Source organism: Rhodofomes roseus, assembly GCF_022264815.1.
Source record: "Rhodofomes roseus strain CIRM-BRFM 1785 chromosome Unknown C8Q71scaffold_3, whole genome shotgun sequence".
Lineage (NCBI taxonomy): Eukaryota > Fungi > Basidiomycota > Agaricomycetes > Polyporales > Fomitopsidaceae > Rhodofomes > Rhodofomes roseus.
Window position 1 is genome coordinate 310,026 of NW_025952959.1, and position 17,116 is coordinate 327,141.

The 17,116-nt window shown below is 56.7% G+C and overlaps 5 protein-coding genes across 5 annotated transcripts; 4 read left to right on the forward strand and 1 right to left on the reverse strand.

The window, feature by feature from the left end:
* Window positions 1-26: 26 nt before the first annotated feature.
* C8Q71DRAFT_700201 (PIG-U-domain-containing protein) lies at window positions 27-1,659 on the forward strand (the record flags this gene model as incomplete). The annotated part of the gene is made up of 9 exons (XM_047920108.1): window positions 27-150; window positions 208-272; window positions 322-488; window positions 541-641; window positions 694-952; window positions 1,004-1,103; window positions 1,159-1,202; window positions 1,256-1,380; window positions 1,430-1,659. The coding sequence occupies 9 exons, from the start codon at window positions 27-29 to the stop codon at window positions 1,657-1,659; spliced, it is 1,215 nt and encodes a 404-aa protein (XP_047782728.1).
* Window positions 1,660-1,818: 159 nt separating this feature from the next.
* On the reverse strand, window positions 1,819-3,178 carry C8Q71DRAFT_329081 (uncharacterized protein). Its single transcript, XM_047917869.1, has 4 exons — window positions 2,865-3,178; window positions 2,592-2,806; window positions 2,466-2,529; window positions 1,819-2,415 (listed from the first exon to the last, which is right to left on the reverse strand). Exons 1-4 carry the CDS (start codon window positions 3,052-3,054, stop codon window positions 1,979-1,981), a joined length of 906 nt encoding a protein of 301 aa, XP_047782729.1. The 5' UTR covers window positions 3,055-3,178; the 3' UTR covers window positions 1,819-1,978.
* Window positions 3,179-3,185: 7 nt separating this feature from the next.
* On the forward strand, window positions 3,186-6,719 carry C8Q71DRAFT_328985 (alpha/beta-hydrolase). The gene is made up of 17 exons (XM_047917867.1): window positions 3,186-3,744; window positions 3,798-4,323; window positions 4,379-4,492; window positions 4,549-4,694; window positions 4,752-4,836; window positions 4,889-5,381; window positions 5,435-5,485; window positions 5,547-5,612; window positions 5,672-5,763; window positions 5,828-5,883; window positions 5,930-5,990; window positions 6,044-6,091; window positions 6,149-6,207; window positions 6,264-6,380; window positions 6,449-6,517; window positions 6,575-6,649; window positions 6,702-6,719. The coding sequence occupies exons 1-16, from the start codon at window positions 3,494-3,496 to the stop codon at window positions 6,630-6,632; spliced, it is 2,292 nt and encodes a 763-aa protein (XP_047782730.1). The 5' UTR covers window positions 3,186-3,493; the 3' UTR covers window positions 6,633-6,649; window positions 6,702-6,719.
* A 275-nt stretch (window positions 6,720-6,994) lies between these two features.
* C8Q71DRAFT_329015 (uncharacterized protein) lies at window positions 6,995-8,138 on the forward strand. Its single transcript, XM_047917868.1, has 3 exons — window positions 6,995-7,086; window positions 7,141-8,042; window positions 8,093-8,138. Exon 2 carries the CDS (start codon window positions 7,410-7,412, stop codon window positions 7,980-7,982), a length of 573 nt encoding a protein of 190 aa, XP_047782731.1. The 5' UTR covers window positions 6,995-7,086; window positions 7,141-7,409; the 3' UTR covers window positions 7,983-8,042; window positions 8,093-8,138.
* A 3,525-nt stretch (window positions 8,139-11,663) lies between these two features.
* On the forward strand, window positions 11,664-17,048 carry C8Q71DRAFT_736933 (P-loop containing nucleoside triphosphate hydrolase protein). Its single transcript, XM_047922574.1, has 20 exons — window positions 11,664-11,993; window positions 12,048-12,120; window positions 12,180-12,348; window positions 12,401-12,574; window positions 12,631-12,814; window positions 12,870-13,084; window positions 13,137-14,405; window positions 14,461-14,499; window positions 14,558-14,630; window positions 14,687-14,814; window positions 14,871-14,899; window positions 14,949-15,022; window positions 15,080-15,162; window positions 15,216-15,565; window positions 15,626-15,924; window positions 15,981-16,104; window positions 16,158-16,291; window positions 16,344-16,399; window positions 16,452-16,635; window positions 16,690-17,048. Exons 1-20 carry the CDS (start codon window positions 11,677-11,679, stop codon window positions 16,799-16,801), a joined length of 4,086 nt encoding a protein of 1,361 aa, XP_047782732.1. The 5' UTR covers window positions 11,664-11,676; the 3' UTR covers window positions 16,802-17,048.
* Window positions 17,049-17,116: the final 68 nt, after the last annotated feature.

The window sequence follows — 17,116 nt, forward strand, 5'->3', positions numbered from 1 at the left end:
GCTCGCGACTCGCGTCGGTGGCGTCAATGGACTTCATCGTGACCTTTCCTGCCCTCGTCGCAGGCAGGCTCGTCCTCGCTCTCTCGCCTCTGACACACTACCTGCGGGATGACCATCTACTGTCGAGCCCTCTGACATCTTACTCGCGGCGTAAGTTGACTACGCTTAGCTTGCCGGGCCCGGACTACTGACGGCCACAACGTTCAGTGCAGGAAGGTATCTACCTGTTCAAGCATGGGATCGATCCATACTCTGGAAGCACCTTCCGCCATGTAAGCCACATAATACTCGCTTTCACCAACTTCTGACATGTTTGCGTAGTCACCGTTGCTGTTGTCGCTGTTCTCAACGGTGATACCTCTCAACGAGGTGACAGCAGCATTTCTCTGGACCGCCAGTGACGCGCTAGCAGCATGGTCACTGGTGCGCATATGGAGGGCGCGACAAAATGTATCAAGTAGCTCGAGGGACAGCCTCATAGCTGGGTTGTACGTTGCCATCCGCTTTAGTTTGTTTCATCGCGCCGACCCCGGAACGAAGGTACCTACTCAACCCGTACACCTTCCTGCCTTCTCTCGGGCAGTCTACATCCAGCTTTGAAAATGCACTATGTCTGCTGTCTCTGATGCTTGCATGTCAGAGTACGTCGTATGGCAACCCTATGAATAACCGGGTCTCTGACCTTCGTCGCAGAACAGGCATCAGCTTCCCTGCTCGCCCTCGCTTTCCTCATCCAATTGTCCCTCCCATCAATCCTTCTCCTCCTCCCTCTGCTATTGCTACTCATCTCCGAGCCAACCTCGCATCTAGCGTCACCCTTCTTCTTCAAGACCGACATCCGCCGTATAACACCCCTCGCTGGCCAATTTGCGGCCTATATCTTGCTCCTCTCCGGAGCCGCGACGCTAGTCTGCGGAAACCTCAACTGGGTCGAGAAGACATGGGGTGCATCGTATGTTGACAGTGTCCTCGTCTAAACCTGATCATTTACATCGCTCGCCAGGCTAACGCTGCCCGATCTAACACCTAACCCTGGACTTTGGTGGTACTTCTTCACCGAGATGTTCGACCACTTCCGGCCGTTCTTCCTCATAGTGTTCTCGGTTCGTCGCTCTGCTCTCTGCTTTGATTAAGCACTCATTGATGTCGCGGCGATAGGTGCATCTCCTCATATACGTGCTGCCGCTCTGCATCAAGTTCCAGTACGTTGTCGATATGAGCTCCGAGTCTAATCCACGGCTCACGTCCGGTATAGGCATGATATCCTCTATGCATGCTACCTTCTCTTGGGTATCCTCAGCATATTCAAAGCGTATCCGACGTTGTCAGATCCAGGCCTCTTCCTCAGCATGCTCTCTCTCTTCCCCGAGACCTTCCCATGTACGTCACGATTCTCTCTCTCCCCTCCACGACACTCACCCGGTTCTAGATTTGCACCACCCAATCGTCACCGCCCTCCTGCACCTGCACGCAGCGCTGCTCCTCCCGCTCTTCCACTACCTCTGGCTCAACCAGGGCACAGGCAACGCGAACTTCTTCTACGCGTCCACCCTGGTTTTCGGGATGGCGAACGGTGCGGCGCTGCTAGACTCAATCTGGGCAGGATTGAGGATTGCTATCGGGGAGGTGAAGGAGGAGCATGAGGTCCTGCAGGAGTAACGGTAGCTCTGAGTCTTTGAATTGGGAAATCGCTCAGACATAATGTACGCTTGAGATTGTAGCCTTTGAGCCAGAAACAGGTGATATTACATGAGGTGGGACGAGAAGGCATCATTCGTAGACATCAAGCAAGAAACGCGACAGTAGATGGAAGTCGTGGTACGGTAGGTAGCGAGGCATAGCGACAACAGCAAGGCACAGCACAAGAGAGCAGACTGGAGCAATCTGAGGATTAGTCAATGACAGCTACAGCGACATCCAAACGATCAGCAATGGTGAAAAAGACGTAGCACGGCCCAAGCAACTGTCACCCTTGTGGTCAGTCCGCATCCGCGACCTCTGAGTAAAGTACCAGGTTCTCGCCGTTGATCTCAAAATGATTGTTTCCTGCAGAGACGAACCACTCGCTTTCCACCGAACCTTCCTCTCTGATAACCGCTACTTTGCCCTTACAATTCCCTTGAAGAACGATCGCCTTCTGACCGAGGAGGTCAGGCCTCACAGAGGCAAGGTACTCGACGGGAATGGTGAAGACGGAGGGGGCACCATCACGAGGGTCCAGCATCTTCACTTGCGCAGTGGACGAGAAAGAGCCGTTGCCTGTGTTGAACACCGAGAGGATGACAGCTTGCTCGCCCTCGTACTCGCCGTTATACCAGCCGCGGTCGTCATGGCCGCCCGAGGAGCCCGTAATGACAACCGTCATACCTTTCTTCGTCGACATAATGGGATCCAAGAGCCAGTGTGCAGCCGCGTCTTGGGAAGAGATGAGCGTTACTGGTGACGACGTCTGAGCTACCACATACCAGTGTTTCCGGGCGCTGTCACGGTGTCATGACTCGTTGGAGGATCAACTGGCTTGTCTATGGTCTTCAGTGGGTGAGCACAAGACATTCTATGATCTGCGGGTATTCCAAGGCGATTTCTCTCACCAGATTGCGCTGGGCCATCGGTTTCGCCGGTCTTGGCTTCTGGTTGAAAGGCCGGAAGCCAAGGTAAGTCGGTCGCGATGATGAGCCGTTTTTGGACCCGGTAGCCTTTCCCTCGAGCTTGGGTTTCTTCAGGACCTTGTTATCGTTGTACACCATTGATTGGTCAAGACCACTTTCTGCCATGGACGAAGCAGAGCGCTTTGTCATTTGAAGTGCTACATCGTCGGACAGTGAGTCGTCATGGTCATCAAATAGAGAGTATGGTAGGTATACCATGAGGCTCATGCCCTACGTCTCCCTTGTTCTTCGACTCCCATTTTGCTATCATTTCAGCAGGACACCTGTCGCGCGGCACCCAGACTGGCTGCAAACGCTCTCCAGTGTCGGGGTTGTCCTTCAAAGTCACTAGAAATCCAGTGTCGATGATTTCTCCCATAGTGGCGTGACTGGGCGGCACAACCATTGTGTCCCTGACAAGGACTCAGGCTTGGAGCAGGTAAGTAGGAGGGTGACCGTGTAGAGAATGTAGAAACCCGGCCAGCATCTGCCAGCATGGGGCCAGGATGTTTGGATCGCCATCATTTGTGTACGTACAGGGCGGGGTGGGCGGCGAGAGTGGCGACGACGCGAGGGCGTCCCGCGAAGGTACCGCAGGGTACCGCTCCGGTCAGCGGGCGCCTACGCGACATACGGGCTGCCTGAGAGGCAAGGATCACCCAGCGACGACCCCTCGCGATCGCACGTCAGGCCCAGGAGCACACTTATCGTAGCCACGGCCACCCTCGGCTGCGGGCGCGAGCACAAGGCGACCCAGTCTGTCCACCGTGACCCCTCGACTCCCGCGCGCAGATATAAACTCAGGCTCTCGTCTCACATTGACAAGGTCCGGCATCGGTCACGCCATGTGGTTCCCAGCTGGGTTCCCGATTACTGTCCTTGGGCTGGCGTCGCAGGTACCTCTGGAGCCCCTTCTCGAGACACCTCAGGCAGCCATGTCCACCGCATACACCACTGATTTCGCCTTCAAGGAGGGCAACAGCGTCTTCACGCCCAACGATTTGGTCGAGCTGGTGAGGCCTGGGACTGGGCTCGCCAACCCCGCCGGTGACCTCGTCCTCGTCCCTGTTAGCCAGTACTCCAGGAGCGATAGGAAGTGAGTATTGAGCTCATGATGCATGTATATCGCTCACGGATCGGTCAAACAAGGAACACCAAGTCGATCCACATCGCCTCGGTTGAATCGTCCATCCAACCCTTTGAGATCCCCCTCACAAGCAGCGGCGAGGCTTTCTGGCTCGACTCCCGTACAGTTGGACACGCAGTAGCTGAAGGAGAGGATAAAGACAAGGTCACCACGCTCTACGCCATCTCCGTCAAGTACGAAGCCGATTCCTCTGGGGCTCCTCTCAGCGTCCCAGAGGCACCCGTGCTAGTCGGCAAGTTCCCCACATCCACCGCATCGAGCTTCAAGTACTCTGCCAAGGCCGGTGTCTTGGTCTTCTCTGACTATGTACACTCCGATGGCGTCTTGGAGAACGTGAAGAAACACGACGAGGCCTGGGAGAACAGAGGTGATACTGCATACGTCTTCGATGAGACTTTTGAGAGGCACTGGGATACCTGGGTTGGGCCAAAGAGGTCCTCGTTGTTCTCCGTCACGCTCTCGCAGTCCCCCGACACAACTTGGGTATTCGGCTCTGAGTTCGTAAACCTTCTGAAGGGTACTAGTCACGTAAGCTGGGAACAAGCCACGTTAGCACATGCTGCGGAACTCACCGATGATACAGACTTGCCCAGTTGAACCGTTCGGGGGTACGGATGACTTTGATGTCTCTGAGACGCGCGTCGTCTACACTGCCAAGGACCCCGCTCTGCCGCCGTCATGGCATACGAAGCAGAACGTATGCACCGCCATGGTTCCTACGCGTCAACAGCACACGCTGAATGGCCATTACAGGTGTATCTTGTTGACATCAACGGAGCAGACAAGCCCGTGGAGCTGACGTCTGGCAAGCACGGGGCCACTCACAGCCCGGTGCTCAACAAGCAGGGAGACAAGGCCGCCTGGTTGCAACTAGACAAGGACGGCGCTGAGGCTGACAGGTTCGTTACCTGAATGCACACCTCGCAGGAGGTGTACTTAGCTATCTACGAGCATAGGGCTCAGATTGTCATTTACGACTTGACGAAACATGTGAAGTACACGCTCACGAGACACTGGGACCGCTCGCCAGACGCATTGGCGGCAAGTAAACCCTTCCCTGAAGTCCCAATAACCATTGACCAATTGTTCTCAGTTCTCCGAGGACGGCAAGGCGATCTACTTCACCGCCGGCGACATCGCCCGCATCAAAGTCTTCGCCCTCCCAGTCCCACCCACACCCTCCGAGTCCAGCGCGGACCCCAGCCTCCCTGCAGCCTACCGCGAACCGATCGAGCTCACCTCCAGTGGGGCCGCCTCTGGCGTGCAAGTACTCCCGAACGACCGCCTCCTCTTCACGCGTTCCTCGCTCACGTCGCCGAACGACGTGTACGTCCTGCGCGGGCTCGGCCACCTCGACCTGCTCACGACGGACACACAGTCCCGCAAGGCCAGCGCTGCAAAGGTCGAAGTGGAGCAGCTGACGCGCTTCACGGCGGATGCGCTGAAGGGCAAGGAACTTGCTGCGGGCGAGGACTTCTGGTTCGAGGGCGCGGAGGGGCATAAGGTGCATGGATGGATCGTTAAGCCGCCTGGGTTCAAGAAGGGAGAGGACAAGAAGTGGCCGATCCTCATGCTCATTCACGGAGGTACCGTCCCTCAAGGTAGCACTCGGGATGCTGGAATGCTCACCGGGTCATAGGTCCCCAGGGTGTCTGGGAGGACCAATGGTCGAATAGGTGGAACCCGAACAGTGAGTCTACGCCTCTCAAATCACCACATGCCATGTCCCTCAGGCTGAAAATGTCCTGTAGTCTTCGCCCAGCAAGGTTATTTCATTATCGCGATTAATCCGACTGGTTCAACCACTTTTGGTCAAAGTGTGGATTCAATCTAAGACATGCGTCACACGACGAGCTGACAGCACTGGAGCTCTTAGACTTCACCAACGCGATTTCCGAGCATTGGGGCGGCAGACCATTCGAGGACTTGCAGAAAGGCTATAAATACATACTCGACAACTACCCTGAGGTCTGTCATTTAGGAATATTCCCTGCATGGGCTGGAATGCTGAACCGTCTCTCTGTCACTTTAGGTTGACCCAGACAGGGCAGTTGCCGCTGGGGCGAGCTGGGGCGGATACGCTATCAAGTATGTTCAATGTCTGTCGTGGAGCTTATGGGCTCACTTTCTGCAGCTGGATCCAGGGGCACCCAGAGTATGGGTTCGGCTTTAAGGCACTAGTATGCCATGACGGCGTGAGTGTCTCGCAATGAGCTTGAACGAGTCATGACACTAAGTTTGTCCGCAGGTTTTCTCCGCCACTTACAACGGGTTCTCCACTGACGAGCTCTTCTTCGTAAGCCTCTCTAAGCTTGCTTTACTACAGCTCAGTGCTCACTTGAGTTCTTCGCAGTTCAACGAAGAGTGGGGAGGCCGCCCGTGGGACGAGCGCGCCAAGAAGAACCTCGCGAAGTGCGTCCGCTTCCTTCGCACAGAACCCGCGAACTCAAGCTAACCTCCGCTGATAGATACGACGCCGCGAACTTCGCTGACAAGTGGTCCACGCCGATGCTGATCATCCATGGGAGCAAGGACTACCGGCTCCCCGAAACGGAGGGGATCAGCGCCTTCCATGTCTTGCAGCAGTGCGTTTGTTCCTCCGGCCGGGCTTGGGTGTCTGAGGTTAGGTGACTGATGTGGCGTATCGTGACAGGCGAGGCGTGCCCAGTCGGCTGGTCATCTTCCCGGATGAGAACCATTGGGTGCTCAACCATCTGAACAGGTATGTGGAGGCGGTGCTGTATTCTTATGTTGTGAAGCTGAAGCGTGCTGGTTGTAGCTTGAAATGGCACTACGAAGTGTTCCGGTGGTTCGACAAGTTCTTGAACAAGGAGTAGGGAAACTGATCGCAGTTGTAAGTATAAAATCGATGCGCCGCTAGCATTACGTTTGTATACCACCAGAAGTGAAGACACACAAATCAAGGGCGAATTGTGGCTGATCCTTTTGAATCCCACGACGCATCTTGTGGAAGGGTTCCATCTTCGGCCCTCCTTCAGTCTGAGGTGATAGGCTTCAAGTTCAAGCTTCAAACTCGGTGTAACTGAACGACACGCGTGGATCGCTTCGATTGCTCCGAAGCACGAGCTCAGCTTTCGAGATTATGTATCGGCTCGCAGTCTCGCACGAACGCACTAGGTATGTGGGCTCGAGACTACTGAACGACCGTCCAAGTGGTGGATCCGGACCTGACACCGTCCCGTGACTGACGCGTCGTGCTCGCGCCATCGCGAAACATACATACTCGGACTCCGGAGTTGTACGGCGCCGACTACATTTCTCCCTCTGACAGTAAGCACACATCCGCTCCCATTGAGTTGCTTTGTACTCGCATCTATGCTGCAGTGTCGAGCTTCGTGGCTTGTCTATCCTTCGAGGATCCAATCATAGGGCACTGCATGCGCGGCGCGCACATGGATCACGAACTGGCCTGCCTGTCCGCCGCTGACGCCAATGCGAGGCTGACAGTCAGTAGGAAACCGTCAGCCTCAGGTCAGCCCCCTCAAGTATATTAAATAGCGGTTCGATCGCTCGTGAATCTCCTATATCGAATCATCATCATCGCAGCTCCCAAGCATCTCACGCATTATTACTACCAACCTCAATTTACAACCATGGACTCGGAACACATGGGCGCTGTGAAGCCTTCGGACGACATTGTGCTTCTCGTCTCCCTCTGGGTCTTCTTCAGCGTCGGCCTGGTCGTCAACACCTTGATTCCGGGTGTCTTTAAATACATCTGCGTCGACCTCAGTCTCGTCGCATGGATCGCCCGTGCCGAAGCTGTCTACCTGTTCTACTCGATCTTCAGCACGACCAAGCGCGCCATGACCCAGGAGTCGGTACCGTACGTCCCTCCAAGGACCGTGTATACGAAGGACGGGGTGGACTACGAAATTGAAGGCAACGACTACGACGAGGAGCTCGCTCGTGCTCTGTTTGGCGAGGGGTGTCTGGCGGTGAATCGGGCCCGGAGAGCTAGACAAGAGAGCCTCAAGCGCCGCTTCGTCCAGGGCCTCGAGGACGACTGCACCGAGTGCAAGACCTGGTTCGAGGAGCTCACGACGCCGCATGAGATCAGCGCCAATGTCCGCCGCCGCCGTTTCGAGCCTGCCGTCACGCAGCTGCGCTGCTACACTGCTATGGGCGAGGGTGACCGTTCTCGTCCTCGTCGCGGATTCTACTAGTATCAAAGCAAATTGACGACACGGTGAGCAATCCTGCGGAATATCCGTAGTTCATTCAAGGTACCTCATGGCCTACGCCTTCCCGACTGTGCCGCTGACACTCCCTGTAGACTGATGCGCCGATATTGATTGAAAGCGTCCGGGCCCAGTGGGGTTGTCCGTCTGAGCACATTGCCAACAAGCCTTGCTGTGGCTTCGCATGGTACGCGCGAAGAGCAACGAGCGTCACCCACATGGATCCGAGTATCCAGGAACGACGGGTTCAGTCACATTTCGGTCTACGGTCCTTCTTGTGGTCAAAAATTCTGATGGTCAACTCGGTGAGTCGGGGTGCGGCGCGCGTCGAGTGGGGATAGACTAATTTGTGGATATACAGCGGCAACATGAAGACGTTCGGAGTAGGTGGACGTGAATTCTCGCCCAAGGACCATGCGAACACTGAGCGGTGCGGTCAGGAATCAGGATTGCATTCGATGTTGTGGTCGTGTCGTGCCGTGTCGTGTCGCACGGGATCATATTGTTTATTCTCGCCGGACTGTGCGTCAAATTAATGGCCGTACCGTCGAAGAGTCGTCGCCGCATCTGAGAACAACTAGAGGTGTGAGTAGCCCGCACGCTAATGGCCCATCCGCAGTCTGTGTCAGTGATAAGCGCACCTGAGAATTGCGACGATTGAGCCACCCCGTGGGGGCATTACAAACGACCGAACGGCATGCAGTACTGTCTCACCTAGGTTACACGGTGTCCTGCTATCATCGCGAGGCGTCAGGAGGAGACTCAACCGCGTTGGTGATATACATAATACAGTTGACCACTGAGCGTCTGGGAACATATGCGCTCCCGCGTTTGCAATCCCTTCTAATTGAGCTCATGGACCTCGCGGGCCCCGCGGGCGCCGTCTCACCAAAATTCGGTCAAGCCATTAACAAGTGGGGGTTTTCTGGCCCTAAGGCTACAGCGACGGCTGCGGGTCCTACGGGTGCCGTCGAAGGTGGTTCCTTGAGGAGGGGCGTTCAGCAGCATCTACGACATGCATATACGGGTTTGCGTACCGATTTCAACGAGGCAGGGAAATGGGGGACACTTGCCCGCAGAACTGCGCTGGTGAACGGGGGAAGCAGGTTACGCGGCACAACGGCAGCGCCCCATCCCGCCGCATAGGCCAATATCGATGCCAGGCCGTAAGTAGCTATATAGTCCTGATAGGGGCACGGTAGCCGTCCAGAACGCAAGTCACGGAACACCAGTGCGGGATCTGCGATCTGCGTTCATTGACGGACGGTGACTACATCGCGGTCCCGCACGGCCCTCGACATCATAGTACTTGCGCATCGTTTCGGCAGCGGGCGCCCAGACGCAAGTCACCTCGAGTCAAGTTCTCGACGCGCAGCCCGTTCTCCCCCTATCCACCATGCGGCGACGGTCCATTGCGGGAGCTTGTTTGACAGATGCCGCCCGAGGCCGATGATGGGCTGCAAAGGCCGTCCTGGCAGTTGGATGCGCTCCCTGCCCTTTGTGCCAGTGCGCACGCGTGCAGATCGGCGGCCGGGCAGCTGGTGTGCTCGGATCTGTATGCAAAAGACTGAGCTTGTCTGCGGGTGTCAGTACCAGGGGGCGACGGGTACGCGGCTGAGTCGCCGGTAGTACGCGACTGGCACACACTGGTAGCCGGCATATGGAGAAGACTGCTACACACAGGCCGCAAGAAGACCTGTTGTGTGATCTGAGGAGATGATGTCGTTTGCGACATGTTCCACTCAAATATGTAGGCGTTTCACGTCGATGTGTGCTGTGTCGACGAGTCGTTTGACAATGGTGCTCGGAAATTGCAGCCGTCAGCTGTTGTGGATATTGTCGAGGTGACACTACACCGGGCACAGCTGAGAGATTCCGACGCGGGCGGCCGTGGCCGCCTCCCCAGCAGCAAAGAACCTCGTCAGCACTATTGCAGCTGTTGGCAGCGCAACATATGCGGCCAGTATGCGGTAAAAGCGGCTATGGCGAATCCGAACATCAAGGCGCACCGGTAGTTCATGCCTGTACGTATGATTTTTCAAACAAACCAAATTCCTTTCGCCATGATGCTATGATGGTTCTGCAGCGCTCAGTCGACAGAAAAGACGAGTCATAACTTGAAGGGCGCTGTGATTGGTTGATCAGGATGATTCTGGAGATATGAAGTAATATTGCGAACCTTTGATCGGCTGACTGAACCCGACACCTCTGTCAATAAGTGCGTGAGAAGCAATGCGCGAGCTTCTGGCGTCGATACTTCGCCAAGGAGGAGGAGGTAACTAAAATAGGACAGTCAGTGCTATTTTTGGCTGTCCGCGTCTGAGTATGTGTATTTACCATACGGTGCCCGGGCACTTGCCGGGCACTGTCAATACCTGTCGATACACGACGCGTCACTCTGCCGAGTCTGCGCAAGGTAGGCACCTGCCAGTACTAGTGGCGGAGGACCCGAGTCAATTCTGCACCAAGACAGAGTTGAAAGGAACTATGCTGACCAAAATGTATCCGTAGCAGGCTGGAGCCTGTCGACAGAGCTCGAGGTCGGAGGAGAGACCGGACCACACTGCACGTCATTGCGGACGGCTCATCTCGGACCAGCCACAGCCGCACAAGTGGCCTGGCTGGAAGGTTTGCGGAGTGCAGCTGCAGCGCCTGCATGCAATGGCACGTCCGTTTGGGTGTGTGCTACTGCCAGGACCTGGCTGGGACATGTGAACAGGGGCGTGTCACTGCGTCGATATGACGGTAAGAACCTACAAGCCGGCAGGGGATCCGTGCACTGTGACAAACACTGGAGGGCAGCCTCCCGCTTACCGCGCATGTAGCGATGCGCCCCGGGACCTGGTAGAAGCGGAATCCAAGGGCGGTAGTGACCCGCATCGGGATCTTCAAGTTGTCGCGGCGGAGGGCGCGACTTCTGACCGCCCTGGGCCGTATTCCGCAGCGGCAGGGAATGTGGAACGACTCGAATTTGGTTGCTGCGATCGATGTATATTTGCGCGTCTACCTCGGCAGGATATCCCCGGTCGCCTGGGACGGACAAGTTTCCAGACATATGGTTGCCTGGGCCTTGGAGGCGCGCGGTGTGCGACTGCAACGGTCGCGCCGCTGCATGCACGCACTCCCGCGCCGCTGAGAATGCTAGTGCAGCGGGGGAGCGCGGCGTGCAGGCGTGGGCGGTGGCATCTGGAGCGAGCGGGGTGGCGCTGGGTGGCGGGGCGTTGAGAGCGGGGGCGCGATTGGGGCGCGATCTGGGACTGTGGCGGCCAGGCACAGATCACTTGGCGGCGGATGCATGTGCGGAGGGCGACTGCGATTGGCCCGGGCGAGATGGGGGAGATCGCATCGGGCTGAGGACGCTCACGTTAAGACGGCCACGTAAGCGGAGAGGATCCCCCGCTGCGGAGATTGCAGTGGGCATCATCGCAGCTGCACTGAGACTCTTCGCGAACCAGCCCACCCGCTGCGACGGCAGCCACGCAGCCAGACAGACGCGACCGGCACAAGCCTATGCGTGCAGCCCGGCAGAATATTATTATCATTATGCGCACAGAGCGGGGGCGAGGGCGTGCATGCCGGGCAGCGACGTCGGTTGCGCGGCCCCACAGCGTGAGTCGAACCAGTGCCGAGCTGAGCGCGCACGCGCACGCTCAATCTGGACTATAAGGAACAGACACCCATGCCCGCAAGCGCCAGGTATTCCCTTCGTTCCTCCCCAGTCGTCAGTCTCCGACTCGACCACTTCCTTCCGTCTCCGCGCCGCCTTCCCCCAGCCATGGCGGCATCAGTCACCGCGGACTCAGTGCAGGAGAAGGGCGATGCCCGCAACTCATCCATCTCCAACGAGAAGGGGGGTCACATTTCCCGGCAGCAGAGCCCGGTCGATCTCGACAAGGAGAAGCAGCAGGCCATAGCTGCCCACCCCGCCCCTTCGCCGGACAGTGACAAGCCCACTTCGACGGTCACCAAGCCTGTGACATTCGTTCAACTCTTTCGGTACGTCTCCTGTTCGCTTGCGCACCTCCGCCGCCTTATCCCCCGCCCCAACAGGTTCTCCACAAGGACCGAAATATGCATGGACATCATTGGTGTCATCGCAGCTGCTGCTGCCGGTGCTGCCCAGGTGAGCTTCTTTGCCTGTATATCCAATACCAAAGATTGCTGAATGCACTCGTTCCGAAGCCCCTCATGAGTCTGCTTTTTGGTAATCTTACGAACGCATTCGTCGTATTCGGAACAACGGCGGAAGCGGCGAAGGCGGGCGATACAACTGCTCAGAAGGAGTTACCCGCAGCGGCAGCATCGTTCCGGCGCGTTGCCGCCAATGATGCATCGTACTTGGTCTACATCGGTATGTTTCCAAGAATTATCTCATGATGGTGACTGCCTAACTAGCGAGGAAGGTATCGGTATGCTTGTCTGCACGTACCTGTACATGTACATCTGGGTCTACACTGCTGAGGTCAACGCGAAGCGAATCCGTGAGCGCTATCTGCAAGCGATTCTCCGACAGGACATCGCCTATTTTGACAACGTCGGCGCCGGTGAGGTCGCTACACGAATCCAGACTGACACCCGTGCGTTAACTCCTACGTTAACGAGGTTAGAGATTGCTAACTTAGGGTCTCCGTAGACTTGGTGCAGCAGGGTATTTCTGAGAAGGTTGCAATTGTGTGCAGCTTCTTCGCTGCCTTCGTCACCGGTTTCGTCTTGGCGTACATCCGGCAATGGCGGTTGGCACTGGCTATGTCAGCCATGCTGCCCTGTATTGCAATCACCGGCGGTGTCATGAACAAATTCGTTTCCGGGTACATGCAGTAAGTGTCCACCGTCTCCCGTCATGGTTTGACTGGGGAAACTCACAGCGTGTAGGCTGTCTCTCGCTCATGTTGCAGACGGCGGCACCCTGGCCGAGGAGGTGTTCTCGACCGTGCGGACAGCTCAAGCATTCGGCACGCAGCACATCCTCTCGGAACAGTACGATTCGCACATCGTGAGGGCGAGGACTGCCGACATGAAGGCCGCGGTCTTCCACGGCGCGGGGTTGGCCGTATTTTTCTTCGTTATCTACGGAGGTTATGCACTTGGTATGTTCACTCATGTTTTTCGTCCGTAACGAGGTCTGATGTCCTCTCGCAGCATTTGACTTCGGTACCACACTCATTAACGAAGGTCATTCCAACGCTGGGCAAATCGTTAATGTTATCCTGGCCATCCTCATTGGGTCGTTCTCTCTCGCTCTTTTGGCCCCGGAAATGCAAGCGATCACTCACGGCATGGGTGCTGCAGCCAAGCTTTACGAGACCATCGACCGCGTCCCCGACATCGACTCGGCGAGCGAGGAGGGCCTCAAGCCCGAATCCTGCGTCGGCGAGATCGTCTTCGAGAACGTGAAGTTCAACTACCCGTCTCGTCCGGACGTCCCCATTGTCAAGGACCTGTCGATCACCTTCCCGGCCGGCAAGACGACCGCGCTCGTCGGTGCATCTGGCTCCGGCAAGTCGACCACCATCTCACTTGTCGAACGGTTCTACGATCCGCTGGAAGGAGTTGTCAAGCTCGACGGCCGTGACCTCAAGGACCTCAACCTTAGGTGGCTCCGTAACCAGATCGGTCTCGTGTCGCAGGAGCCTACGCTGTTCGCCACGACCATTAAGGGTAACGTCGCTCACGGTCTTATCGGTACCCAGTGGGAACATGCGTCCGAGGACGAGAAGACGAAGCTTATCAAGGAGGCGTGCATCAAGGCGAACGCTGATGGCTTCATCACCAAGCTCCCGCTTGGCTACGAGACCATGGTCGGCGAACGCGGATTCCTGCTCTCTGGCGGCCAGAAACAGCGTATCGCCATCGCGCGCGCGATCGTTTCGGACCCGAAGATCCTTCTCTTGGACGAGGCGACGAGCGCGCTCGATACCCAAAGCGAGGGTATCGTGCAGAACGCGCTGGACAAGGCCGCGGCGGGACGCACGACGATCACGATCGCCCACCGGCTGTCTACGATCAAGGACGCGGACTGCATCTACGTCATGGGCGATGGGCTCCTGCTCGAGTCGGGCACGCACAAGCAGCTACTCCAGGACGAGAACGGACCGTACTCGCGGCTCGTCGCCGCGCAGCGGCTCCGGGACGCGCGCGAAAAGCATGGGAACGACGACAGCGACGATGCGACGGATGTCGCGAGCGGCGAGGAGGAGGAGGACTACGAGAAGGCCGCGCAGGCGGAGGTGCCGCTCACGCGGTCAAAGTCCGGCCGGTCGCTCGCGTCAGAGATCCTCGAGCAGCGCAATCAAGAGAGGGAGAGGCACGCGGACCACCAGTACGGCGCCCTCACGATCTTCCGCCGCTTCTTTGGCATCAACCGCGAGAACTGGCACATGTACCTGTTTGGTTCGATTGCAGCGATTGGTGAGTGCCGGTCTGAGGCGCCCCGGAACTTCCGCTGACACGGGTTGGCTTACAGCTAACGGAGGAACGTACCCGGCGTTTGGTATTGTCTATGGTGAGGGGTTTTTAGTGTTAGGTCGTGCTTGTGGTAGCTGACATCTGCGGTGTGACAGCCAAGGGTATCAGTGGCTTCCAGTCCACCGACCCACATGTTCGTAGACACGACGGAGACCGTGTTGCTCTTTGGTGAGTCCTCCGCCTACACTGGTGTGTGATGTACAGTGGGCTGACGCCGTTGCAAGGTTCTTCCTCATTGCCATCTTGTCCGCGATTGCTATTGGTTTCCAGAACCTCTTCTTCGCTACTACCGCTGCCCAGTTGACGAACAAGATTCGCTCGCTCAGCTTCAGCGCCATCCTTAGGCAAGACAGTGAGTGGTCTTTCTCATCGCATTCACATATGGATCGCTCATTCATTGTGCTTCAGTCGAGTACTTCGATGAGGACGAGCACAACGTGCGTATTTCGTGACCATGCACAAGGTCAACGCTGACATTCTGTCTAGACGGGCCAACTCACCTCCAGTCTAAGCGACAACCCTCAGAAGGTCAACGGTCTTGCTGGTGTCACGTTGGGAGCGTAAGTGCGGACGTTCAGATGCAATGAATGGTCGACTGATTTATCCCTCCACGACAGCATTGTCCAAGCTATTGCGACTCTCATCTGCGGTACTATCATCGGCATTATATTTGCGTGGAAGCTTGGTCTTGTTGCTCTCGGTACGCATGCATTTCCGTGGGCCGTTAGAGATGAACTCACAAGTGGTATACAGCCTGCACGCCTGTGTTGTTCTCTGCTGGTTACATCCGTCTTCGTGTTGTCGTCTTGAAGGACCACAAGAACAAGCGCGCACACGAGCAATCCGCACAGCTTGCTTGCGAGGCCGCAGGCGCCATCAGGACTGTTGCGTCGCTCACGCGCGAGGACGACTGCATCCGGTTGTACAGCGAGAGTCTGGAGGGCCCGCTCCGCACGTCGAACAGGTCTGCAGTGTACAGCAACGCGATCTACGCTCTGTCGCAGGCCATGTCGTTCTTCGTCATCGCGCTCATCTTCTGGTACGGATCCCGACTCGTGGCGGACGGAGAGTTCTCGACGTTCCAGTTCTTCGTCGGTCTCATGGTACGCAGTCACCTATGACGACGCAACGTGTCGTTCACTGACGTATTCATTTGTCCACAGAGCTCGACGTTCAGTGCTATCCAGGCCGGCAACGTCTTCTCGTTCGTCCCCGATATCTCGTCGGCGAAGAGCGCTGCGACGGACATCATCTCGCTCCTCGATTCCATGCCTGAGATCGACGCTGAGTCGCCTGAGGGCGAGATCGCCACCGATGTCCAGGGCCATATTCGCTTCGAGAACGTGCACTTCCGCTACCCGAGTCGTCCCGGCGTCCGGGTTCTGCGTGACTTGAACCTCACTGTGGAGCCCGGAACTTACGCCGCGCTGGTCGGTGCTAGTGGATGCGGGAAGAGTACGACGTGCGTCTCTGCCTGGTTTGATGTGCGGGACTGTGAAAGTTGACTTGTTCGTACAGGATCCAACTGATTGAGCGATTCTACGACACGCTGTCTGGCACCGTTTATCTCGACGGCCGGCCTATCACGCAGTACAACGTCTCGGAGTACCGCAAGCACATCGCATTGGTCTCACAAGAGCCGGTATGTCATTCATGAACATGTTCACGCCTTTAGGCCTGACCATATGATCACAGACCCTGTACTCGGGCACAATCAGATTCAACATTCTCCTCGGCGCTGCCAAACCTCGGTCTGAGATCACGCAGGAGGAGATTGAGACCGCGTGCAGGAATGCGAACATTCTGGACTTCATTGAGAGCCTGCCTCAGTACGTAGCGCCGGTGTCTCAGCCACGCTGTCTCGAGCTGATCTGGATGTAGGGGCTTCGACACCGAGGTCGGTGGCAAGGGCTCACAGCTTTCCGGTGGTCAGAAGCGTGCGTGTTCCACGTTCAATGCACACTTGACCGTACTGACCGTTAATTTCAGAGCGTATCGCCATCGCACGTGCTCTGCTACGTAACCCCAAGGTTCTGCTGCTCGATGAGGCAACGTCCGCGCTCGACTCGAACTCAGAAAAGGTGGTGCAAGAGGCATTAGACAAGGCGGCCAAAGGCAGGACGACGATTGCCATTGCTCACCGGCTATCAACCATCCAGAACGCCGACCGGATGTGAGTGTCTTGTCTGCATCAGAGCATGAGTGCACGTTGTAACGGTGCCCCCAGATTCTTCGTCAAGGACGGCGCCGTCAGCGAAGCTGGCACACACGATGAGCTGCTTGCCCTCAAGGGTGGCTACTATGAATACGTACAGCTACAGGCACTCAGCAAGAAGTGATATAACCCTACCCTTTGGACATTATCACGCACTTCTCGATAACGATACTTATGACCCTATTTTGTTCTAGTTGACAGTATAATGTTTCGCCGGATGGTCGTTTCTTTCGCTTCCTGGGATTACCCATTATGTAGTAGCTGCACCCGCTAGATTACGAATATCCGCACACATACAGCATGCACGAGGCAATTGTACCCGCTTGACACCTGTAGTCGATACCAGCATAAGCATTGGCAGTCGCTTGCAACACAGCCCAGAATGTGTGAGGTGCGCGCGGAGGCCTGGCTGCAGGAGGCGCGGGAGCATGGCTCGGTA